This window comes from Trichomonas vaginalis, chromosome IV (assembly GCF_026262505.1).
Source record: "Trichomonas vaginalis G3 chromosome IV, whole genome shotgun sequence".
NCBI lineage: Eukaryota > Parabasalia > Trichomonadida > Trichomonadidae > Trichomonas > Trichomonas vaginalis.
Window position 1 is genome coordinate 20696757 of NC_067206.1, and position 26043 is coordinate 20722799.

General features: G+C 30.7%; 6 protein-coding genes and 1 pseudogene across 7 annotated transcripts, besides 8 other annotated features; 1 reads left to right on the top strand and 6 right to left on the bottom strand.

The window, feature by feature from the left end:
- Nucleotides 1–9837: 9837 nt before the first annotated feature.
- Nucleotides 9838–9865: a mobile genetic element.
- Nucleotides 9838–9865: a terminal%2Cinverted (terminal inverted repeat of MuDR-4N1_TV transposon ID:TVAGG3_0137070).
- Nucleotides 9866–10158: 293 nt separating this feature from the next.
- Nucleotides 10159–10374, top strand: TVAGG3_0137080 (uncharacterized protein; the record flags this gene model as incomplete). Its single annotated transcript, XM_051224159.1, has 1 exon — nucleotides 10159–10374. The coding sequence occupies one exon, from the start codon at nucleotides 10159–10161 to the stop codon at nucleotides 10372–10374; it is 216 nt and encodes a 71-aa protein (XP_051109145.1).
- A 1822-nt stretch (nucleotides 10375–12196) lies between these two features.
- Nucleotides 12197–12530: a mobile genetic element.
- An 853-nt stretch (nucleotides 12531–13383) lies between these two features.
- TVAGG3_0137100 (DDE endonuclease family) lies at nucleotides 13384–13815 on the bottom strand (the record flags this gene model as incomplete). The annotated part of the gene is made up of 1 exon (XM_051224160.1): nucleotides 13384–13815. One exon carries the CDS (start codon nucleotides 13813–13815, stop codon nucleotides 13384–13386), a length of 432 nt encoding a protein of 143 aa, XP_051109146.1.
- Nucleotides 13816–15356: 1541 nt separating this feature from the next.
- Nucleotides 15357–15563: a mobile genetic element.
- Nucleotides 15564–16130: 567 nt separating this feature from the next.
- Nucleotides 16131–16160: a terminal%2Cinverted (terminal inverted repeat of MuDR-2B_TvMULE3 transposon ID:TVAGG3_0137120).
- Nucleotides 16131–19271: a mobile genetic element.
- Nucleotides 16562–16927, bottom strand: TVAGG3_0137130 (zinc ion binding protein family; the record flags this gene model as incomplete). The annotated part of the gene is made up of 1 exon (XM_051224161.1): nucleotides 16562–16927. The coding sequence occupies one exon, from the start codon at nucleotides 16925–16927 to the stop codon at nucleotides 16562–16564; it is 366 nt and encodes a 121-aa protein (XP_051109147.1).
- Nucleotides 18707–18957, bottom strand: TVAGG3_0137140 (annotated as a pseudogene). Its single transcript has one exon. A coding segment is annotated over exon 1 (251 nt).
- Nucleotides 19244–19271: a terminal%2Cinverted (terminal inverted repeat of MuDR-2B_TvMULE3 transposon ID:TVAGG3_0137120).
- A 3438-nt stretch (nucleotides 19272–22709) lies between these two features.
- Nucleotides 22710–23030, bottom strand: TVAGG3_0137150 (uncharacterized protein; the record flags this gene model as incomplete). Its single annotated transcript, XM_001295682.1, has 1 exon — nucleotides 22710–23030. One exon carries the CDS (start codon nucleotides 23028–23030, stop codon nucleotides 22710–22712), a length of 321 nt encoding a protein of 106 aa, XP_001295683.1.
- A 151-nt stretch (nucleotides 23031–23181) lies between these two features.
- TVAGG3_0137160 (uncharacterized protein) lies at nucleotides 23182–23424 on the bottom strand (the record flags this gene model as incomplete). Its single annotated transcript, XM_001295681.1, has 1 exon — nucleotides 23182–23424. One exon carries the CDS (start codon nucleotides 23422–23424, stop codon nucleotides 23182–23184), a length of 243 nt encoding a protein of 80 aa, XP_001295682.1.
- A 581-nt stretch (nucleotides 23425–24005) lies between these two features.
- TVAGG3_0137170 (phage fiber proteins family) lies at nucleotides 24006–24551 on the bottom strand (the record flags this gene model as incomplete). The annotated part of the gene is made up of 1 exon (XM_051224162.1): nucleotides 24006–24551. One exon carries the CDS (start codon nucleotides 24549–24551, stop codon nucleotides 24006–24008), a length of 546 nt encoding a protein of 181 aa, XP_051109148.1.
- A 36-nt stretch (nucleotides 24552–24587) lies between these two features.
- Nucleotides 24588–26043: part of a mobile genetic element that runs on past the window's edge.

A 26043-nucleotide genomic window follows, 5' to 3' on the forward strand; every position in this document is an offset into this window, starting at 1 on the left:
TCTCTGAAAAATTCAATCAGTGTAAAGTATTTCAATTCATTTTATTATGAGTAATAAAGATCAACTAAAGCCCATTAAATTTGCAATAAACTTGCACATACCCAAGATAGATCCTGATTCTAGAATTTCTTCTTTATTTCAACAAATTTCAGATAATTTACCCAAGAATACAGAAGAAAATAAAGAAGAAAATGTATTATTAGAACCAGAAAGTATTTCGTTGGAAGCTTTTCATAATCAAGCATTTGAATCAATTGACATTGCAGTATATAAAATTCAAAAATTTTGTTATTTCAAGAAATTTGCTTTGAATTATTTACCATCAAAAAACAAATTTTATTGTACTGAATGTCATCAACATTGTATCAAACTAGTAAATGATGGCAATAAAGTTATTTCAAAATTTGTATGCAATCATAGTTGCAAAGGTAATACTAGCTGCCCCCATAATCTTTTGGATCACTATGTTTCTAAATATGGGAGAAGTCGAATATACGGACATCCAAACGAATTTTATGACTTAATTCGATCAAAATTAAATGATATCGAAATGTCGGACAGAAAAATAGACGAATCATACAATAGATGTTTTGATAATTTTAAGATATCAAAGATAAAGCAATTTTCAAAAATACTTGGAATTATGCAAGAAATCAACGAAATGGGAGAAGGATATTGTGAATTAAAAATAGATGGAAAGTCGTATTCTAAGTATTCTGAAATTCCAGCTGATCTAAAAATTGTTACTTAGATTCAGCAATAATAGTTCCACCCCCATCATCAGTATTAGTTGATTCACATGCATTTTCCGGTGTTTTGATGGTGGACGGAACATTTATAAATTCAATTATAAATACAAATTTGTTAATTGTTGGAACTCCCGATGTAAATCACCATATCATTCCATTGGGATTTGCATTTTGCCAAGGAGAAAAATGTGACATTATTCAAACCTTAATTGAAAAAGTGTCAATCATAAATTTTCCAACATAAAAACAATCTTCAGTGATGAAGGCGTTTCTATTGAGCAGGCTATTGCCAATTTAGGGTTAAGTGACAAACACAAAAACTGCTTATTTCATCTGGCAACTCGTCAAACATTCTTTAAGTTGAGCCATTATATTTTCAGTATTTTCAAATCTGTTCATAATGATGAGTTCTGCTCACATATTAAGCATCTGAAATCCTTAATTAAAAAGAATTATCCAAACGTTTCCAAAGAATATAGAGATAATTATTTATTAAAATTAATGAAGATCAATCCATTCAAAACAAAGGATTTTGATGCAGGATTATTTTCAACATCTATTTTGGAATCATTTAATAATGAAATTAAAAAGTGGTCAACAAGGTCAATTCCTGATTTAATATCAGAATTAATAGAATATGCAAAGTTTTTCAAGGAGATGCAAAAACTGAAAATGTAATGAATTATTTATTTCATGAGTTTGAAGAATTATTTAAGGTTATCAAAGCATCAAAGAAAAAAGGCAATCATTATATTGTCCATGAAGATAAATACAAATTTAATATTTTTATTCTTGGTGAAGACAATTATAGATGCTCATGTAATAAGTTTGTTAGAACAAAACTTCCTTGTAAGCATATTCTTAAATTGCTTTCAATTAAATTGAAACGCCCAATTTTATCAAAACTTCCTGAAGCAATACATCTCATGTATTGTTTTGAAAAGTACAAAAATGAAAAACGAAATCTTGAGTCATTAATTATTGATCCCGAAATTTGCAATTTGCCCACTGAGATAAAATTATCTAATCTCAAGGAAAATTCGAATACTGGAAAGAAGACAAGACATAAAAAGAAAACAGAATTGATATTTAAAAACAAGAGGAAAGCAAAATCAAAATAATTTTTTTGTTTGTATTTTTAATTTTTAAACTGTTTAATATATAGCATTTATGATTGGTTATTATACCCACATCGTATTTAAAGAAAATGATATGAAAATTTTGGATCAGAATTGGCTGGCCAAGCAAACACAAATTGAAAGCATTTTTGAAAGATATTCAATTTTTCAAAATGATCTTTCAATTTATTCAACTATTCCGATCATTTAGATTTCATGTCTAAATTTTTATTCTTATTTCAAAATCACCAGTTATTTTACCATTTTTTGTAATTTGCTATTAATTCTATATGAATTATTGTATTGTAACTTGTTTGTCTCTATTTTTGTATAAATGTTCTCTTATATCTGTGACATATCAGTTTCTAAATTGTTTACTCTGAATTGAAAGACAATACCACAAAATTGGTTTGCATAGGAAAAAGAAAACTTTATATTTTCGATTCATTTGAAGTATATAAAACAAATTTGAATACTCATTATTAAAGAATCAAACATACCCTTCAAATACGAATGAAATACGAAATGTCAAAGTCATATCTCTTTTTCGGAGCTATTTACGTAATTTTGTCATAGGTTTACGTAATTTTAATTTTTTTGATAAGAAAAAAGTGACTTTAAGAAAAAAAACGAGATCACTCAAAAGATTATAATCTATACTCTTTCTGGATTTATCATCATTGATCGCAAACAAATATTGTCCAATGTGTATGCGCCAATAATGCATGTCATCTTGCCATATTTGATGACATTTATCGGCGAGATAATTTCTCGATACGTATTTTTCTGTTTTTTCTTAGTTTTCAATTGGTCTATCGTCAATTATCGCTTGATTTATCTTACGCCCCATTCTATAAGACGGTATTTCGAATTTTCATAGATTATATAGCTGGATTAATTTCAAGTAGTGACCCTGATATTTCTGGTACAACTGATATTATTGTCGTCCTATCTATTTCATCAAACCAAGTTCCATTTTCGAAATTAATTTTTCCGTTTTTTTGAGTTTCTGCTTGAATTCGCTCAAATAAATCCATTTTAATTTTTTTGAATTATTTTGTTTATGCAAGCATTAGACATCAAATCTTTTAAATTGGCGTAGGCTTGACACGCATCAAGATCAATTTCTTGTACTTTTCTTCTTTTTTTTGTTTTTAATTTTAAATTTTTCTCTCGAGCGAGTTTTTTTGAACAGTGTTTTATAATTTTCGTGATATGTTCCGTTTGTGAGCTTGGCTAGAGTTAACCTGGTCAACATAATTCCTAAGCCAATCAAGGTCAATTAATTTACTCGGAGTCCTTGACCTATAATATGGATCCATTAAAATTATTTGTGTACTCAACAAAAATCTTATTTTATATTTATAGAATTATATAATTAGAATGAAATAAAATAATACAGGTAATATTGGCATATTAGATTTGGTATTAAATGGATCAGATTTATAAATGAAAATTGGCATCAAAACATCACTTTTTGTAAAGTTCAATTTCGGTATGAAATAGTTGTATATCAATTCCGCAACTAGGAACTCAGCAACAATGTTCGTTGCAGGTTTCATCTCAGATGCAGTTTTTCACAAACAAAGAGAACAGCTATTGAAACCGAAGGTTCTCCATTACTTTCTTCACGAGGAACCAAAATTCATCGACGATGACGAAGAAGAGAAAACAGATTCCTCAGAAGAAGAAAATATTGATGTCACTTTTATCGCACAAAAATTTCCGAATAAAAAATTCAATTTTATTTTAAAAATCTTTTTTCAAGATGTGACGATAATAGCGCCGAGGGAAAAAAAGTCGGAGTCGGTCATCCTCAGTTCATGACGAGCAAATGGATGGCCAGAGCCCCCTAGGGGGCGGAGGGTGGACATTTTTATATTTTCAATTTAAATTTACAATTTCTATTTTTGAATCGTTTATTTATGTATCATTAAAATCTTGCAAGTCAATCTGTAACAAATGACTCATTAGAAGAAAATTCGCAAGATGTTCAAGCCAATAATGACTGAAATACCAAATTCAAAATGACGTCAATTGTGAAAATGAAGATCTTTAAAGATTACTCGTAGCTTTTTCCATTTTCCGAAGGAATTATCCCTTACAAAAATAAGAATCAACAATATTCTTTATAATATGCGATTCCCTAATCCACACAATCGACGTTATTACCAGGAGATTCTCAGACTTGACTTCAACTTATACAATGTTTGGGCTACTTTTATTTCCAATACAATAAACATTATATTGGGCTTTTGGAAATAGTGAAACGCAAACTTTTGTTTCACTATGAGCATAGATGCTATTTCTGGAAAACTCTGGAAAGAGAACACAAATGACAAAAATACAATTAATGCCGCTCAACTTTGCAGGTCCAAATTTACGTGAACGCTCGTAGAAGAGAGGAGTTGCAAAACGCCTCCACTTTTTGAGAGCGGCGTTTTGCAAAACTTTTTCTGAATGAAACTAAGCATTGCCTCTTTGTGTATGATCATAGCTCACTTTGTATGTGCATCAATATTCATTTTGAGGTTAATAGTATATTACATAAAAATGCATTTCAAGATATCTGACAAATTTTTAAAAACACAGTGGTAATAGAATGAGTGTTTTATATATATTGTATTGTTAAAGAGAGCAGATTCAATCACCAATAGATGTTCAAGATATAATTTTGAAATTTTTAAAAATGTGGTTATTTTTAATGAATCATGCTTGTGATTATTTTATAATGTGAGGTTTACATGATAGTCGGTTTGATATGTTCTAGACTTTAAAGAAAAATGAGAAATTTAAACAATCATAAAGAATCTACTTTTAAAAAATGATATTGAGTGTGTTATGATATGCCATATGTATTTTCTATATGAGTACATATCTGTTATGAGTGTGTTTTGTTTCAATGAGCGAATTTGTAAAGAATCTCATTAAATCTCGTATCAAAAAATTGTGTGTATTTTAGATAATATATGTTGTGTGTTGTTATATACTATGTTTTGTTATATACTATGTTTTGTTATATACTATGTTTTGTTATATACTATGTTTTGTTATATAATATGGTGTGCTTGCGTTCCTATTACCTTTATATATGGAGAATGAAGCATCAAAAAACTCAAAAAACTGACAGCACATGAGAAAGTTTTGAACGAGCCAAGTTTATGAATATAAGTTGATGATATATGATATAATAATAGATAGATAGATATGTCACTTATGAGTTATTCATACATATATAAGTTATGGAAATACTAGATAGATGTGAAGATATTACGATATAAACTAATACAGTCTCAGAAATTCTTAGATCTCAATATCAGAGTGTGTTTGATATGCAGGTGTATTACATAATAATAGCTTATAAGATTATAAATGTATAGTATATATATGAAAGGTTTATATTAGAGTTGAAGAGAAGAATTAAAATGATTTTCAAAAATATACTCAATAATGTTTAAATTATAAGTATATTGAAGTTACTTCTATAGTGTGGGATTATCTAAGTTCTTTTCGTAAAAAGCTCGCACTTTTTGTTTCGATGCTGATCTCTAAGTGCAAGTTTACGAAAAGAGCTTACAGGTGTAGTCATATCGTATATTTATTACACCTGTAAGCTCTTTTCATTACAAAACTATTAGCTGTTAAATTTTATTCTCATTTTTTTCTAAAAATCTCAAAATAATTACAATACCTGCTTTACTCTTATTATATCTCCTTAATTGTATATAAAGATTTTATATAATCTATCTTTTTCTTTGTAAAATTATATTTTTTCATTTCATTTTCATAATTTTGAATTTTTTTGGAAATTTTATTCAATTTGATTTCAATTTTACTATATTCTTGATATCCTATAATTTTATTCAACTTTATTTTTTAATTTTTCAATGCAAACGATAATTTTTAATTCAATTTTTAAACGAATGTTTTGATGAGACGAGCTTACTGAGCATAAGCTCATCCCATCAAAACATTCTCTTAAAAACTCTGGCCTTCACCGAGGCCAGAGCTCACAACTCATCTCATCAGAGCCAAGTTCCTCCACGGTCGTCCTCATTAGGCACGATCCGAGAGGAACTTGGCTCTAAATGAAATCCATAAGCTCTGGCCTCAGGAAATGCCAGAGCTTCGCAAACAATCCTTCGGGGCCGGTTTCCTCAAAGACCGCCATGATTCGGGGCGGCCGGAGAGGAATCCAGTCCCGAGAGAGTGTCCATACGAAGCTCTGGCCTTTTCCGAGGCCAGAGCTTCCAAGTACAATCCGCAGGGCCGATTTTGAGGGAGATCGTCCACGTCGTTGACGATCTCCTCTCATCTCGGCCCTGCAAGAAAGAAATATACAGGCTCTGGCCCAAGCAAAGGCCATAGCTTCGCTTACATTCCCCAGGGCCGGCTTCCCCAAATGCCGCCCTTATCCCGGGCGGCAGGAGCGGAATCCGGCCCTGGGAAGCGTCAAATACGAAGCTCTGGCCCAAGTAAAGGCCAGAGCCTGCAAGAACAGTCCTCAGGGCCGAGTTCTGCGATGATCGTCGATCATGTCGACGGTCTCGCAGTAACTCGGCCCTGCAAGAAAGAAATATACAGGCTCTGGCCCAAGCAAAGGCCAGAGCTTGGAAAATACCCCTTCTCAACTAACTCAAATCACATGCAAACCAGAAAGCCAAGAAGTAAGCTCTTTCTCAAGGTAAGAACTTCCTTCTTGGCTTTCTGGTATTGAATGAAGTGGTTTTTGTCAATACTGTCATTCCTTTCAGGAAGATCAGGAGATTCATGGAAAGTCACGGCAAGTGCATTCTGGCACCACAGGTGCACTTGCCGTGACATACAATTGCGAGTGCCGGCTGCTTCAGTCAAAAGAAGCAGCAGACACTCGCAATACGAACCAAAGTTCGCCAGAAAGACCGGGAAGGGGGTCCTTTCTCGAGGTCAGGGCCCCCTTCTAGTTTTTTCCGGTTTCATTAACTCTATCATAACCCTTATTTTTTTCTATTTATTTATTAATTATCTCATCTCATCACATTTTCTCCTAATTCCAACAATCCTTCTAAAACGTTTTAAACAACCTCAATAAACTTACATTTCTCTCTTATAGCTTCTTATTTACTTAATTTGTTTTTTATTATTTAATTTCATTAAAAAAATCTCATTAAATCCATAAGCTACTATTCTTCTTATATCATATATAAGTATTTCAGTTCATACCCTTTCATTTACATTAATATACCAATATTTTACGTCTCATTTTGTTGCATTATTATCATAACTTATATTTTTACATTTATTAATAAAGTTATTGTATTTCTATCCAGTTAACATCTCTAACAAATCAAATATGCTTTATTTGAGTATATTTTTGAAAATCATTTTAATTCTTCTCTTCAACTCTAATATAAACCTTTCATATATATACTATACATTTATAATCTTATAAGCTATTATTATGTAATACACCTGCATATCAAACACACTCTGATATTGAGATCTAAGAATTTCTGAGACTGTATTAGTTTATATCGTAATATCTTCACATCTATCTAGTATTTCCATAACTTATATATGTATGAATAACTCATAAGTGACATATCTATCTATCTATTATTATATCATATATCATCAACTTATATTCATAAACTTGGCTCGTTCAAAACTTTCTCATGTGCTGTCAGTTTTTTGAGTTTTTTGATGCTTCATTCTCCATATATAAAGGTAATAGGAACGCAAGCACACCATATTATATAACAAAACATAGTATATAACAAAACATAGTATATAACAAAACATAGTATATAACAAAACATAGTATATAACAACACACAACATATATTATCTAAAATACACACAATTTTTTGATACGAGATTTAATGAGATTCTTTACAAATTCGCTCATTGAAACAAAACACACTCATAACAGATATGTACTCATATAGAAAATACATATGGCATATCATAACACACCCAATATCCATTATATAAAAACTTTAAAATGAGATTCTTTTTCAAACTACACAATCTATTAATTTTAATAATCATATGTATAAATACCATATCCATTCTATCTAATTACATGATAATACTGTTAAAATTATAATTTTTGAAAAACAATTACATTGAATAACTTATGAAAAATTTTAAAATCGTATCACTCATATATAAACATGTTGTATATAAGCTAGTCCTTCTGCGCTGCATTTCAACTCTGATTGAAAACAAGCCAATATCTAGAAAAATAGCAATTGCAAAACGCCGCTCTCAAAAAGTGGCGGCGTTTTGCAACACTTCCGTAGAAGACGGCGTTTGATCGAATTTAATGCAAGAGGTGAAGCAATTTAGATCAAAGATTTCCAAGTTGAATGTCTTGACGAATGGAATGAGATGGATGATATCATTACAAGATCAGCTCCAATAATATTCGCACTTTTACTTCCGTTTGCACACATTTTTAAGATTCTTGAAGGAGATGGTGTTGGGACATTTAAAACTTACTGTTACATCATGAATACTATTGCAGGATATTGCAATAAAAGATCCACATTTCAAGAAACAATTCTTAGTTTAATAGATTTGGTACTTGAAAGATTAAATGATATTGAATCTGGTTTAACTTTCAGAGTCATGCATGATGTTAGTGTTAGAGGACATGATCTTAACATTCAAATAAAACAATGCGAAATGATAAAAATGCAAATAGTGAAATTTGGAACCGATATTATCCAATTAATATTAGCGAAGAAGAATTATCATTAATTGATGATTGCAAAATTTTACTTGAAAATTCTACAATATTTATATACTATATATGTTTATCTCTCATAGCAATCTTAAGCAAAAATGATTTGTTGATTGTCATTAATATCTTTTGTCCAAATAGGGTCATTATCCAAGGCTTGCTTTTGACATTTTTTATCGTATAACATGCTGAGTTATCTATTTGACCACATTTTGTTGTATCTTTGAAAAGATTTTCAAATTTTTGCTCAATTGGGACTCCTTCGGCTTTGGATAAGAAAATTGCTTTCCAGGCTCTATCTTCCAATTTTGGTGTGTATGATTGTGTGTGCCGACTTTTGATTCCAAATTGATCTAACACATCCTTAAACGCATTTCTTGCCGTTATCCATCACTATCATGCGAGATTTATTTGGCATACTTTCGAGTGCTTGAAATGTTGATATCGTAGTTTTGTATTAACGTGATTAATTGAATAACAGTAATTTATAAAGATTTTACGACATTTATAATAATTTACGTGTAATAATTTTGCGCACTCATGTATTGATGGTAGGAATTGATAATGTTCAAAAAATGACATGTAACGGGTACCTTTTCTATCGTCGTGCCCGAAACTTTACGAATTTACTACAGAATAAACATTACTTTTTAATTAATATCTCTTTTAATAGTGGTGATCGCGAAATGAATTTTGTTCGTAAAAAATATTAGCTTTTATAAAAAGAGAAATATTTTCTATAAAAATAAAAAAAATAAATAAATAGATTCTGTAAAATATATATATATATATTATAAATGTTTGTGATTTCTATATTAGCATTAACATTTTCTATAAGCATATAAATGATGGATATATAGATATATAGAATCTGTTGTGTTCAAGAAATGCATCAGGTGATCTTGATAATCTGATGCTCGGTCTTGTCTTCTTATGAAGAGATTCCATATATATATATATTAAAAAAAATTGGTAATTGAAGCGCAGAAATCCAAAACACGGTCATAAAATAATATATGCTCACCGAATAAATATGTCCATGGATCATGTTGAATCTTCCAATTCATTTTTAATGGGGCAAAAATGTTTTTCAATAATGATTCTTTTTGAAGAAAACTTTGAATTTTCGATTAGTTGATCATTTGTAAGGCTCCAATTGCGTGATTTTTTAAGTCAACAAACTTGGAGTTAATTGTTTGCAATTATGCTTTGCCAATTTTTCAAAAGCGACTACCAGTGAGTGCAGGACAAATTTGCCACATGTCACTTTTCAATAACCTTAAATGACGTTTTTCTGATTTTTTAAAAAATAAACTTAAATTATATATGATGATATTATGTCTATATTTTTAGAGTGATTCCTTTTACAATCTTGGAGTTTTCATATACTACACAAGAGCTCCAAAGTCCACTTTTTCAGAGAGACGATTTGACTGTGTCAAATCCTTTTTTTCGTATATAATATTAAGAACTCAGGACGGAAAATAAAAAACTGAGAGCATATCTAAGAAGCTACAGACAAGACAGGGAAGACAGAGATCGATCAAAAACCAGGTTGACAGAAATGACAACTGGAAGAATTCCAACTGCTTCAAACAAGATGTGCTTCGAGAGACCATTAAGAACAATGACATTCTTGTATGAAAAGAAAGTCGTTTCCAAACTTCACTCACAATATATCACCATAGATCAATTCAAACAGGCAATGTCTCAGTTCATGTCAGTTAATTGGTTCGGGGAACAAAAATATTTAGAAGAAGCCCTTTTGGTCTGGACCTGAAGCAAGTCCTTTATATCATGGAATACCAAAATGCTCAGTGAAGATTTGCATCGAAATAGATTCGATACTATGATAACATCAATGACCTCTTCAACTACTACTAATTTTCGACTAAACACTTAATTTTTGGTATTTTTTGGGGGTCGGCGTCATGATGCCGAAAAAATTCAGACTCATGGCGTCACGATGTAAAGTCTACAAATGTCATTTTTTGGTTATAATTTCAGATTTTCAGCATCATATTATGTTTTTGGATTATAAAGAAGGAATTTGAGGCTATAAGGTACTGATATACAGTCGGGATCTTATAGCCCCAAATTCCTTCTTATGAGACTTCCAAACTTTGGGTTAATGTCTTGACATTAACCCAAAGTTTGGAAGTCTTAGAGTAAGAATGAAAGAGAAAGGAGTACATAGTGATCCTATGTACCTCTTGTCATTTCATTCTTAATCTGATACTTCAATTCTCTCTGTAAATGAGAGAAACTTTGTCTGCATTAAATTTAATCTAGAGAAAGTTTCTCCCATTTTAAATCAGATTGAAAGATGGATGTTGTTTTGGAAAAGAAACATAATAAATATATTTATAACAATTCATATGATCTATCAAAAACGAATAAATGAAACAGGTTGAAGAGGTCAATTGATTTAAAGGCAAAAATATTACTTGAATTGAGACAATTTGATGAAAAAAAAGAGTATTTTTCTCATGGTCTACGCATTCGTTTTAAATATAATTAAATTTATCATGACGAACAGGTCAAAAAATATTATTATTTATATTTTTCATTTCACAATTGGGATATAAGTTTATAGAAAAATTATTATGAATAAATTCTAAACTACCATCAAATATTCTTGTACCTTGTTGTTGTGGTCTATATAATACAAATACTCGAAATTATTCCCCTTGAAATTGATCTTCACATATAATATTTGTTCATTTCTAAGGTAAAATGTACTAATTTTTTCTATAACAGAATATTTTCGTATTTCAACACATAGCATCATGAGGTTCGATCGTTCCTTTTTTCTTTAATTATCTTTGTGTCATTTGCTTTTCTTCGTTTCATTTCAGCAATATATATTTTTGAAATTATTTCACCATTATTGTAAAAATTTTAAAAATCTGGCCCGCAATTTATGTGAAAGTCTTTATCTTTAAACGTTTCACATTGAGTATTTGTATTCAGTTCTATATCATTGTATGTCTCATTCATCTTACATTAAAATGCATTCAATTTTTATCGGCAATTTTAATTTTTTTTATTTCAATAAATCTTACTTATATGATATTTCCTTTGAGAGGAAGACAGAAACTTCGATTTTAACTATTTCATAAAAGAATATGAGACTGCGAGGCAATGACTCGAGGTCAACACTTCGCAGCTTCATATTCATTATTTATAAGTAAATCATAAAAACTAAAAAAAAGAAAAAATGACCCGTAAACCAAAAAGTGACGCTTCCCTCTTTGACACGCAAAACAATATTAGGGAAAACCGCAACCACTTTTTTAATCACGATTTAAATATATAAATCGCGATTTTTTAGAAAAATCGCGACTTTTTTAAAATCGCGTTTTTTAATGAATTGTGATTTTATTGTGGTCGCGATTTTTCAAAAAAATCGCGATTTTTATGGAAAATTGTGATCAAAATTAAACGCGATTTTCTTTATCAATCGCGAACATAGAACAAATCGGAACCATGATTTTGGACCTCATTAAGCGAAAAGGTCGCAATTAAATTCTATACCATACCGAAAAGGGTCGCTAGAAAAAGTGACTTTTGGCGCCAAAAAAAGGGTCGCTAGAAAAGCTTCAGAGAAGGAATTGAAGGGTAAGAGGCATATAGGCATACCATATACCTCTCACCCTTCAATTCCTACCAGAAAGTTCGAAAACTTGGTCGCAATCAGATGCAATTGCGACCAAGTTTTCGAACTTTCTCGAGGGAATAGGAGCCTACAAAGCACTGATTATGTATCAGTGCCTGGTAGGCTCCTATTCACTTTCTAAATGGGTGAAACTTTGCTTTCATAAGATAACATACAAACAAAGTTTCTCCCATTTAGAGTTTGAATTGAATGGTGTGAGGTATATAGGCATACTATATATCTCTCACCCTTCAATTCCTATGAAAACAGTTCTAAAATAAAAATAAAAAACAAACTTAAATTAACTATAATATTTTTTATATTTTAATTTCATATATTTAATAAAATTCCTTATATATTATAATTATTATATTAAAAACCCTTTCGAATTTTGGCGCGAAAAATAAGAGTAAGTGTCACTTTTTATAGTGACCCTTTTCGGTACGGAACAGGTCGCAATTAAATTCAATAACAATGATCAATAATAAGCATTTTAAAATATTATAAATCATTACACTTATTTATCTTATTACATTTTTTTCGAAGATATCTAAAGCTTGCAATATGAAATATAGTTTTTCTGCATTTTAGCTTATTAAAAATGATGAGAATGATTTAACTGTTTATAATTATTAAAATGATGTGTGTGATATTTTCATTGAAATTAATAAGGTAAAAAGTGACATTTTAAAAAAATTAAAAAACTAAAATCCTCTTGGATATATGCTGTTAGGTATTTGCCAATATTTTAATTATATATAAGAGGTATCTGAGCATATGATTTTTTTTAAAAAATTACTTTGTTTTGTTATATATAAATATGGAACTAACTCATAACAATCAATAATCAACAATTTACAATTAAATGACTGTTATTATATTTATGGAAAGTGAATAATGTAACTAATCAATATCAATCAACAATTAACAATCAACAATCAACAATCAACAATTAAATGAATGTTATCATATTTATGGAAAGGGAATTATGTAACAAGCTAATATTTATGATACAACGGTTATAAAAGTGACATATATGATGCGATGGTTATAAAAGTGACACACCAAGAGTGGCAATTCTAAATCAAATTTAATTTTATATATTTTAATATATGAATAAAATAATTTTTATTAATAAGAATTTTCACTGTCATCTTCAGAAACTGATTCCTGATAGTTATATGCCTCGCTATTTTCATCCATGCCATCAAGATCTAAAAGATCCCATCTTTCAGCACCTCTACGTAATGGACGTCGGCAGAAAAGTTTATTTGTAAGGCCTGCACACATTGCAAAGGTGTGATGATAAAATGTTAGATCACCCTTGATTTTCAATGGCCATTTACCACCAATCACTCTCCAGTATTGTTTGAGTCGAGAAAAATAATTCTCGACAATGATTCGATTACTGGAGAGTTTTCGGTTGTATTCCTTCTGATCATCTGTTAATTCTGTATTCCTTTGACGTTTAAAAGGAATTTTTGCCCATGGTATTATATCATTAATACCTTGATATCCTGAATCTGCTAATAAGCATGGCTCTGTCTCAATTTCTGCATTCATTCTTTCTTTTTCTGCTTTTAAGATAGAAATGAGATTTTTTGTTTTTTAAATAATCTAAAATCATGTCTTTTTCCACGGATTGGTTTCGAAAAGTGAAGTAATCTTCCTTTGGGACTGACAAAACATTGAACTTTGACACAACACATTTTATGTTTTCCAGAGTAATATAAATTTTGATCTTTTGCTCTTCCAATTTCTTGTACTGTAGCGTCCAAAGCTCCAAACATACCGGGATATTCGGTAGATTTTTCACTTTCGTCCCACCGAATATAGGGTCTCCATTTGACAAAGTCCTCACCAATTTTTAAACCAATTTTATTTATGATATCCATTACAATAGCTCTTGTATGTGTTTTTTTGATTCCAAATTGTGCTCCTAATTCTTTAAATGAACCAGAATGTTTCAACCAAGTTAATGTTATTAGCAATCTCGATTCCAATGATACTCTAGTGTGTTTATAATGATTGTGTTCAAGAGTATTAAAAGAAAGATGTAATAAATCTCTAAAATCTTTGCATGTCAAATTTGTCAATTTTGTGAGACGATTATTTTGTTGCTCCCTTAAAATTTCTTCGATCCTAATTTTTAGTGGTTCTTTGATCTTTGGCTCTGGTACATCATTTACAGGAACATCAACAAATGATTCCATATATTCTGCTTCTCTTTGGGTAAAAAATGAAATTGGATCTGTTGGATCGATTTCATTTTCTGAAATTTCAGATGAAGTCGCAATTTGAATGGGATTAACCGCTGTCACGTTTTCTTGTGCTGGAGGAGGAATTTGCTCTGTTGCAGCAGGTTCCCTTTCTGATCTTGAACGGGGAACAGTTGCTGTAGAAGTTTGTGTTGGAGCAGGGTTTTGTACAGATGCTTGAGAACTTCTTGGTGTTTGCGAGTTTCGAGTTCCTGATGCTTGCGAACTTCGAGTACTGGATGTTGTTCTTTGCCGATTGGACAGTAATGAAGTGATAATTGTTGATTTCAAAATTTTTATTTATTTTATAAAATTGATACTATATTCAATTTTTTAAAGCACAAAGATATTCGGCCATTTATGAAGCATTGAATAGAATTTCGACAAGAAAAAATTATTATAATTCTTGTATTGATAATAAGATTTTGCAAACAATTAAAATTATATGGAGTATGATACAGATTATCTTCCAAATACAGCAAAAATATATAAAATTGATTTATTAATAAATCCAAGGCGTCTTCAGGCTTAAAAATATTACATAAATCTAACAAAAAAACCTTTAGCAATAAAAATACATTTGCTCAAGCCTATCGGCAAGTCAAATCTAAAAAACTTTTTATAACATTCTTATTACAATTTTTATTTTATTTTTATATTTATATTGTTTCGTACCGAAATGGCTAACAAAAAAGTGACAGAAAACCTTAAATTGCGCGGCAATTTTAATTAAAAAAATAAACATTAATTTTTGTGATTGATATGATGCATTTTATTTATATTATATAAGATTTAAATTTAGGGGAAAAATTGGAAAAAAAAATAAGATTGGAAGTCTTTAGGTAAGAAGGAAAGGGCAAGAGATATATAGTGTACCTATATACCTCTTGCCCTTTCATTCTAAGTAGAAATGGGAGAAACTTTGTCCGCATCATCAGTTATGCGGACAAAGTTTCTCCGATTTCTAATGGGAATTGCAGGCTATGAGGCACTGATATATAATCAGTACCTCATAGCCTACAATTCCCCTTATTAGACTTCCAAACTTTGAGTTAATGTCAAGAGATTAACTCAAAGTTTGGAAAACTTCTCGTAAGAATCAATCGTCAAAAACCTCGATTGCAGTTATATTCATTGTGTTAAATTTGATTTATTTTGAAATTTTTATAAATTAAATTTTATATAACATAAAGCGTTATGAATTAGTATTTCCATATGAATTTTATCTCGAAAATAGTAATTCTGTACAGTTATATTTCGGTTAATTTTGGAAATTTCTAGGAATACTTTAAGATAGTATGATTATATATAACTCTGCCTTCATGATTTATTTTAGCTTTCGCGCAAATATCAGTTAACTTAACTCCATTATTTGATTTTGTGATGGCTTCACAAAGCCAATCAATATCAATCTCTTCTGGAGAATGTCTTCTCATCTAGAATATTTTCAATACTTTACATACAAACATTTTTATTTCTAAAAAACTTTTTAATTTTTTCTAGGATATATGAATGAAAATAGTTAGAACAAGATTTTGAAGCTCAAAACATTAAAAATTATTAAAGATTTGTATAATATGATTAAAAATGGGAAATAATATGAGGCAATATAAAGGAATAGAGTATATAAGAATTTCCGAAAAAGTGACATCCAAAAAGTGACACTTTCAATAGGGAGTAACACTTAAAAAGTGACAATTTAAAATTCACAATAAATAAAAATAATAAATTTTTTAGTCTATTAAATTATTCTTTTCTTTGAAATCCTCCAAAAATTCTTCGAAATGTTCTAAAATATAATCTGGAGAATTATAACAAAATTCATTAATTTCTAACATATACGTATCTAACAATTCATTTGGAATTTCAAACGATCTTAAATATGTAATTGAATTTTGTATCTTCTCATTTATTTGAGAAAGTTTTTCTTCAGCATTTTCCAATAAAAATCTTAATGGATTCAAATTGGCTTCTTGATTCTGAACAAAATTTAATACTTGGTATAAACGTGATTGAACTTCTCTTTTCAATTTTGTTTTATAATCTGTCAATCAAGGCTCGCGAATTCTAATTGAAGGAATAAAACCTGTTTGAAGTAAATCGTTTTTAATACGATAAAAGTAATTGGGTGCAACTTCTTCTAAAAGATTTTTGACAAAAACATCAATTCTTTGATTTTTAACGCAGCCAAAATCGTGATATTTTATCTTTTTAAATAAAGATTCAGAAACGTTATTCACAACGGTTAATTCATTTGGTCTGGCAGCGGCTATCCACTGTTGTTTATGAATGTCCCACTGACGTGTAAAGTATTGATTAAATTCCAATTGATCTTGAATTTTATCAATAATGTGCTCTTTATACATTTTTGCAGCATCTTCTTCTGTGCAATCACGATAATAACATAAAATGTTCATAAATTTTTCGACTTCTGATCTAATCTCTTCATCATTTACCTTTGAGAGATTCTTTTTAAGTGCGCGTATTACATGTAGCGCGCACCAAAAGATATTGCACTCCGGAAATGAATTCCTAATCCCGTTGAAAATGTTTAGTGCACAGTCAGACATGATAAATTCAGGTTCTGTGTGAGTTGTTTCAAAATATTTACTTAAGCAAAAAGAAATATTTTCACTATTATCTGGATATATTATAAAATAACACAAAGGGATAGAATGAGTATTAGCAAATTTGGTAGCTAATACATAAAAAGGAAATCCATGAATAATTAATTTAAACGTAGAGTCTAAGTGATAAATTGGTGGTTTTTCATGAATTTGAGAGATCATATCATTATCAGAGTAAATAAAAACCAATTTGTCTGGAAAATCAGTATCTTCACCTTGAATGTCAAAATAAATAAGGTCATCATGTTGATCTTCCCATTGATTAACATAGTTTTGTAAAGATTGAAATTGATTTAAAGATATGTCTGGTAAAGATCTCATAAGATCTTTTTGTTGTAAATAATATTTCAATTGATTGATTGCAGTTTGTTTCATAGTCATGTGAATACAAGTATGATCTTTAGGTATTTCAAGCGTTTTGTTGACTTCTTGTGTTGCATTAAGTGGACTTCCGTGATTCATGAGAAATTTTTTAATCCAAGCACGGTAAGTACCACTTGTAGGTGTATTTTTATGTTGTGGTGGTGGTCCTGAGTGAATATGAGTTAAGTTTGCAGATTTAAAAATGTAATTGTCGAAATTTTTAATAAATTTAAAGCCTGCTGGGCAGCCTTCGTATTCGCATCGGTGGTAGATTAATACTCCTGTTCCAATTGATAGTTTTTGTGGGTCTTTGACAAATCTTATGTTACCATGCAGCTCTGCAGCTATAACAAAACGAGAATATTCTAAATATCCTATGGCTTGATCAACCTCGCATGGAGGATCGGGTGGAGGATGTTGCATTGAGCAGCAAAAAGGAAAAATAAAATTGAAAACTCACATTGAAAAAATAACGGTTTAATAGAAAATATTTTTTTTCTTCTGAAAAAGAATTATCTTTGAGTATCTAAATTGGGATAAAGGATATAGAATAGATAACTAGTACTTAATATATGATACATGTACACGAAATGGAAGAATGTGTACTAAAAGAAAGAGAAATTTTAGCTTAATATTTTACATACGAATCAATTATCTTTGGTTAAAAGGTAGAATTGTTGGCTATGATGTACTGATTCATGATCAGTACATCATAGCCAACAATTCCTTATAAAATTCAAAAACTTGGGTGCAATCAGTTCTGATTGCACCCAAGTTTTTGAACTTTCTTGAGGGAATAAAGGTAAGAGGTATACATTATGAATATATACCTCTTACCCTTCCATTCCCTCTCTGACAGCGGGAAACTTTGTCTGAATGTTAAACTATTCAGACAAAGTTTCCCGCTGTCAGCGAAAGAATTGTTCCATCTGGTGCATAGAGTGTGAATCTATGCACCAAATGGAGCAAGTCCCTCGCGAAATTGCCAAAACTTGCGTCGCATTTCAAAGATTGCGACCCAAATTTTGGCGATTTCTAGTAGAGATGGAGTATTTTGAGTCACTGACCTATATGCAGTGGCTCAAAGGGCTCCATCTCTACTTTGAAGCAAGGAAACTTTCCTCGAAATTTTGATAATTTGAAGAAAGTTTTCAAGCAATTAACAAAGGATTACTCGCTATGAGGTAAAAATTCTAGATTTTCACCTCATAGCGAGAGCTTCCCTTTCATTGCTTGAAAACTTTCCCCAGCTTTAAAATTGTGGAAAGGGCTGTAAAGTCGACTCCGATACCAGCAGGTACCAGAGTATTTAAAAGAGAAGCCCTCGTACGAGTTTCTATGAAGACCTTCTCATTCAAGAAGATCTTAATAGAAAATCGTACGAGGGCATTGGAAACTCGCGTCTGGTACATGTTGGTACCAGAGTGTTTGAGATTTGAAGACTCTGGTACTAACATGTACCAGAATTTATGATGAATTTAAGATGGACCATTATAAAATGGTAGCGGTTTGTTTCAAAAAAAATTAGATGAGATTTGCATAGATATAGATTATATGATTTATACATATGAAAAATAATATATAAAAATATAATTTTGAGATAATTATGTAAATAATATTTTAAATATTTGAATTTGAGGTATAATTTTATAGTAAAATATATTATAAAGAGTATTTATATAAATATTGTAAGATAATATAAGTAATAAAAATTGAGACCCCCTCCCTGTTTTTGATGTTTTGTCACTTTTTCGGTAATTCTTATTGTTTCAGCTCAAAACATTAAAAATTATTAAAGATTTGTATAATATGATTAAAAATGGGAAATAATATGAGGCAATATAAAGGAATATGAATATTAAATAAATATATCTAAATAGAAAGAATCAGAAAAATCAAATTATTGGCGCCAAAAATGTCACCTTTTTGGTGAGCCATTTCGGTATGAGATAATTTTTATATTTATATTTTAGTTCACTTTTTAAATAATGATCTTTAGATTGAACCAATAACGCGATTTTCCATATAAATCGCGATTTTTTTGAAAAATCGCGACCACAATAAAATCGCAATTCATTAAAAAACGCGATTTTAAAAAAGTCGCGATTTTTCTAAAAAATCGCGATTTATATATTTAAATCGTGATTAAAAAAGTGGTTGCGGTTTTCCCTATTATATAAAAATAATAACTTGCATAAATTATAAATTACTTGCATATGAAATATGATTTTTATAATTGAACAATTTTTTTACTTTAAAAGAATGGAAGAGTGAGACAGATATTTGCATACTATAAACATCACACTCCTCAATTCCTCTGAGAAAGTTCGAGAACTTGGTTGAAATCAGATGCAATTGCGACCGAGCTTTCTTTTTCTTTCTGCGCTTAATTTTCTTAGTGAAAAGTCATTTATAATAAACTTGTCATCTATTTTTATAAACAATGATATTTATATATTTAAGATTTAATAATAAAAATAGTTTACAAAAGCATCGTCTTTTGTCACTTTTTGTAAAATTCATTTTTGTTACGGAACACTTTTTTGAATTTAAAGTCAATATTTGTTTTTCTTTTTACTGGAGTAAATTAATAAATTATACATTTTGATACCTTTACTACAGGAAACCAAATTTCAAAACCAAATATTTACATTTTATTTTGAAATTCGCTATAAATAAGAAAATTTCCATAGTTAAATTTGGGTATAAGTACAGTATATATTGTGCGTGGTCACTGGCCTGTCTCCAATGACCCCGCACAATACACGTTATTTTGTAAAAGTGCCAATATTTTTAATTAACGCTGAAGATGGTGTCACTAATAACAATCCCACATCCATATTTTCGACCCAAATAAGACTTACGAATAAACACATAATTTATTACAAACTTTTTCATACTTTTTTACTATAAATATAATGCATAAAAGGGGGTTGAGGTCACTTTTGACACTTTTCAATGTTTGAGTATTTTGTAAAAAATTTAATAAATATGATATATATAATATTATTAATATAGTTATATTTTTTAAAACCAAAATGGCTAGAAATCAAAAATAAATTGATTAAAAATAAAAAAAAGATTTTATGATTGGTAATTGGAGAGTGTGAGTACTATTATACGTAATAGTATCTCACACCCTCCAATTCATCCTATGGCGCCGAAAAAATTTTCGTGAAATGCAACGACATTTCACCAAAAACTTTCGGCGCCATATAGAGAACTATAGTTTGCGAGGTACTGATTCTATCCATGTACCTTGCAGATCATTGTTCTCAGTCAAAAAGCTGTTTTCAAATCTGACACGTAAACTTTTTTTCTGCGATGTAAACCTGTCTTAATCATATAAACTTTGCATCCAAACATCTTCTGTTCTTGGAATATCCTTTTTGAGTTTTTATGCTTCTCATCAATGTAACAGTTTGGTTATTCGAAAATTAAGAATCGGACCAGGTATTTCGGGGAAGTACCAATTTGATGAGAAACGAAACGCTGTTGAAATGAAAAAGTTCTGATATCACTTTTTTGTCAATATCTGTGATAACAGATATTGGTTGGAAAATCTACGAAAGATCTAAAACTTTAGTTCTAACTATGTGGAACAAGTTATTTGTCATGTCAACATGATGACTTGTTGGACAAATCCAAAGTCTATAAAGGAGAATTTTTTCAATTTCTTCATTATCATCTTTGATTTTAGAAAAAATCTGTTAGATAGAAGTCGATGGCATCCTTTTATATCTTGTAACAAATCATTTCAGATCAGTCCACTTTTCTGAAATTTGTTCACCGCAGGCAACTTTTGTTAGGAAACTGAACCAATCAATATCTGATCAGCGCATTGAAATCCAAAGGATATAACAATAGACTTTGTTCTTCCATGAACGTGCTGTTATCAAGTGTTGAATTGGTGGAAATGTATTTGCTGTTGTAACTGGAGGCAATTGAAGGAAATCACTCCGAAGTACATTTCAACAATTATTCTATCTGAACCAAATGATTATTGAAGTTTGAATTTTATTCATATTTTTCATAGATGAGTACTCTTTAAGTTTGCTTATATGTTTTAAATTTTAAACAATAAGTTTTATTTTTTTAAAAAAAAATTATGCAACTTTCTGGTAGAGCAATGAAAAATTGGAGATTATTTGTTTGTCATTATTAACGACGGGTCTAGAAATATAATTGATTTTCAACTTTTTAATCAGTTCTAAAATGTGCATTAGCTACAATTCAAGGCAAGCCGTTTGCCATTTGCACCGATAAAGGCACGGAAAATCTGTGTTTCATGCTTACTTGAGTGATAAAAATATAAGGCATATTTGGATCAAACTTGGAAATCTTCAAGCAAATGGCAAAATATCGCGTTGGTGGCCATATGTTGAGAAAAATATTCAAAATCTTTCGAGAGTTATTTCTTATGCATCAGGTTCTTGATATACTTTGTTTGATTTTTCGTATCTTAATACATCTCTTCGTTTTTTGATATCCTTTTCAGCACGATGCTTCCGAACATATTCTGAAATTTTTGAGAGCATCTTTGATTGAACTTTTATCATCAATATTAATTTGTGAAGTTATGATGAAATTTACAGGTCCAGAGTTGATCGAATACTTGAATTATTTTCCATTTATGCAATGTAAAGAAGTATTGAAACATTATAATAATTCAATATCTTCTAAAAAAGGTACTCCAATAAAATGTCCACGCACCATAATAGATTTTTTCTCATTAATATGTCATTACGCAGAATTTAATTCTGAAGGTTTAATCATTTGGGGATTTGTAAATATTACAGGAGTAATGCACAGCTTCACTTTTCAACAAATAATGGTTTGATGTTAATTGCAATTCAATGTTACCAGAATCTGATCAAAACTGATCCAAGCCTTACTCAGGAAGTAAACAAGATCAATGATATAATTTCAAGTTTTTTCTCAAATATTTTATTAGGAAAGATGCCAAAAAGTCCGAAAAAATTAAAATCTGACAGCGAATTGGAGTTAGTATACATATCAAGGGTACGGCGGCACTGCGCGCCTCCTTACCCATGATATGTGAATTTGACACTTTACGAAACCGTTAACGTATATTTTACAACACAAACGACAACACTAACTTAACCTTAAATATTTACAAAGCCGCCAACCACTTCACCTCACTAACGTTTTCACAAACCACTTCACTAATGTAAAAAAATAAACGTTCTCACTTACAAAAGTATTGCAACTCCTCCCATTGCTGTGCTTCATATAACAGCTCATAATCTTCTGACTCACTTTCTTCTTCATATAGGTCAAAATCACTGTCATAGTTTATACCTGTAAGTTTTGACAAAGCTAATGAAACACGCTTACCGTTTGTATCATATGCTTGTATAAACTTTCCATTATGCTTGTAGTCATAAACGCTCAAACTAACTTTACCCTTTCTCCCTCGTATCTGATAGAATGTATTTTCACGAGGAACGAAGAACAAATTCTTGAACTCATGACCGTTGTAGTTTGTTATCTCAATAGTTTTCGTCATTTATATAAAAATAAAATAAAAAATAAACTTAAAAATTAATGATATCACCACCCTCACACGTATGAAAACATAGCACAAAAATAAACTTAGGTGAAGTGGTGAGATCTCACCTGTTTTTTCACCTCTTTTTCACCCTGTTGAATTCATTGCTTTATTCCTCACTGTCGTCTGCTTTCTCCAACTCTTCTAGCTTCTTCCTAAGTTCAGCAATGTTGTCCTCATGAAGTTTAATCTTTCTCAAAATTCCTTCTTTATCTAATGGTTGCTTTATCTTTCTAAACTGAACTCTACCATCCTTCATAGTATGAATGTAAAAACCTTCTGGAACCGCTCCTGATTTAATGTATTCTACCAAGAACTTTTGTTTCATTGCTTCAGTGACTTTAGTCGTCATTTTACTCTAAGGTGAAGCTAGCACAGCGATAATGGATTTCATGACTTTTTAGTATTTCATGCAATCTTAACAGATAGCCTTACAAGTACTTCCAGTGTCCCTAGCTGTCCCTCCTTTTTATATAACTCCATGACATTTATAATCTCGCGAAACTTAACAGGTAGCATAACAGATTAAAATCAGATGAGGTTTTGAACCAAAATTTCTAAGCAACGTTGTCAAGGATTTTGAGGAACTAGGGACAGAGTGTGGCAAAGTCTAAGATTTAATTTATCTTCATCTGTTTCATCAGCTATCTCATCTAATATGCCAATATTTTATTCATAACTCGTGGCAAACTCACTAACTTTCATTATGTTCATCTGCATGCTTCATCTGATAGAAAGTATGACTTTCATTAACTCTGTGAGATAATGAAAACTACTAGGGACAGAGACCATGGCAAAGTTTATGACTTTCATTATTTCCAGAACTTAATGAAAACTACTAGGGACAGAGACCATGGCAAAGTTCATGATTTAATTTATTCTCTCACTAACAACAAGTACAAACTCCAACACTAACGACAAAAATAAATGTCCTCACTTCTTAACAAAGTAATATGTGCTTCTTACACCACCATAGCTCAAACGTTTCTTTTCAAACATCGATTGAAACTTATTTTGAGCCATCGGCTTTAGTCTCTTTTTCTTCAAATACGCCAAGAAATCTTCTTCACATCTTTTCACTTCATAGCCTTCTTTAAACTCCTCCTTGTTAAGTTCTATGAAATCCTTTATCTCATTCTTTGTTGCAATGGCTTCTTCACGAACGACATCATGAACTATTTCATCACTGTTCTCATGTATGACCTCCTCACTGTTCTCATGAACTATTTCATCACTGTTCTCATGTATGACCTCCTCACTGTTCTCATGAACTATTTCATCACTGTTCTCATGTATGACCTCCTCACTGTTCTCATGAACTATTTCATCACTGTTCTCATGAACGACCTCCTCACTGTCTTTCATAAGCGTTTCAAAGTCTCCTTTACTCATTACTTCAATCTCATGCTGTTCACAGTAGTACTTAAACTCACTGTATATGTCTTTGTTGTATGTTATATTGCTTCCCATGTACTCCATGAATTTTTCAAGCACTTCCTCATAATTCACTGTTTCTTTCTTTCCACGACCTTCTAATATCATACTTGCTTCATAAATATAACTTCTTGCAGAACCGTCTCGCTTTCTACTTCTCTTCACAAATTCTCTCATCTTGCCACCAAATACATTTGAACTACATGCAAAGAATTCATTCTCCTTCGCAAATTCTTTATATCTTCTGTAGCACTCTGTACAATTCCATCCGGATACAAACTTTTCATAGAACTCCTCGTAAAACACTTGGTAAGGTGTTTTGTTCATTTCGATGAGTTCTTGTTTAGCCCTGGTGAATGGTATCTTCCTTACATCAAATTCACTTAAATCTTTCTTCATGAAGTACGTCAGTAAGTTTGAATAAAACTCTTCATTAAAGCTTTCAATGAGATTTGAGAAATATTCGTAATTTCCTTTGTATCTGCTGCTTACGTCAATGACAACAAATCTTCTGTCGTCTTTGTCAATCTTTACTGAGTTGAAGTTGTTAGATATCATGATGATATTACAAACATTCTCTATCTTTCTTACTGGCTGACACTTCTGATTTAAGTCCAACTGAGTCTCTGTTACTATTGACTTTAGTGCGTCGTGGTTCATGACCTTAGACGTATCGCATGAGCTTAGTTCATTGCATACGATGAGCTTCATGTTCTCAATAGCAGCATTGAATCTACCAACCACATTCTCTATTGCCGTTATATTATTGTTGGCGTACTTGCTAATGAGCTCGCATAGAACATTACTAAGTACATTCTTACCAGTTCCTTGCTTTCCTATTAACAAAAGTACTGTTCCAGTCTTTCCACAAGGATTTTGAACGATGTAGGCGAACCAGTTCAAAACATACTCATAAAGCTCTTCATCCTCATTACATATGACATCGTGAACATGTTTCAAATATCCTTCAATAACGCTTTCATCTACTTCATTCAGTACTTCATACTCATATCCTCTGAAATAGCTGTAAATGTCATCTCTTTCGTCAAAGAATCTCATGCCTGACTTCATAAGATAGTTCTTGTTCTGACCCGCTTCATAAATCATCAGTGCGTTCACATCCTTTCTTCAATACGTCCTACATAAATACTCTTCATGAGCTTATTGAATTCCTTGCTATCTACTGACACAAGTGTTGTTGTGTCTCGTATTCCATCATAATCTTTCACTAGATATGTCATACGTGCTCCGTCAATAACAACAACACATCTTCTTAAGTCATTTATAACACTAGCTATGTCAATACCTTCTTCACTCATGTACTTATTTCTTCTCAAGTCCTTTAGTGTGAAAGTGTCTCTAAGTTCTATTTCAAACAATTCATTTACACATCCTTTGCAATACTTCTCTATAAAATATTTCTGTCGTTCTTTACTAAGTTTCTTAACAGCTCTGAAGAACCATGTGTTTTGACTCAAACATCCTTCACAACTTCTCTCATTCATTCCTAGTTCTTTCATGTCATTATCTTCAACCT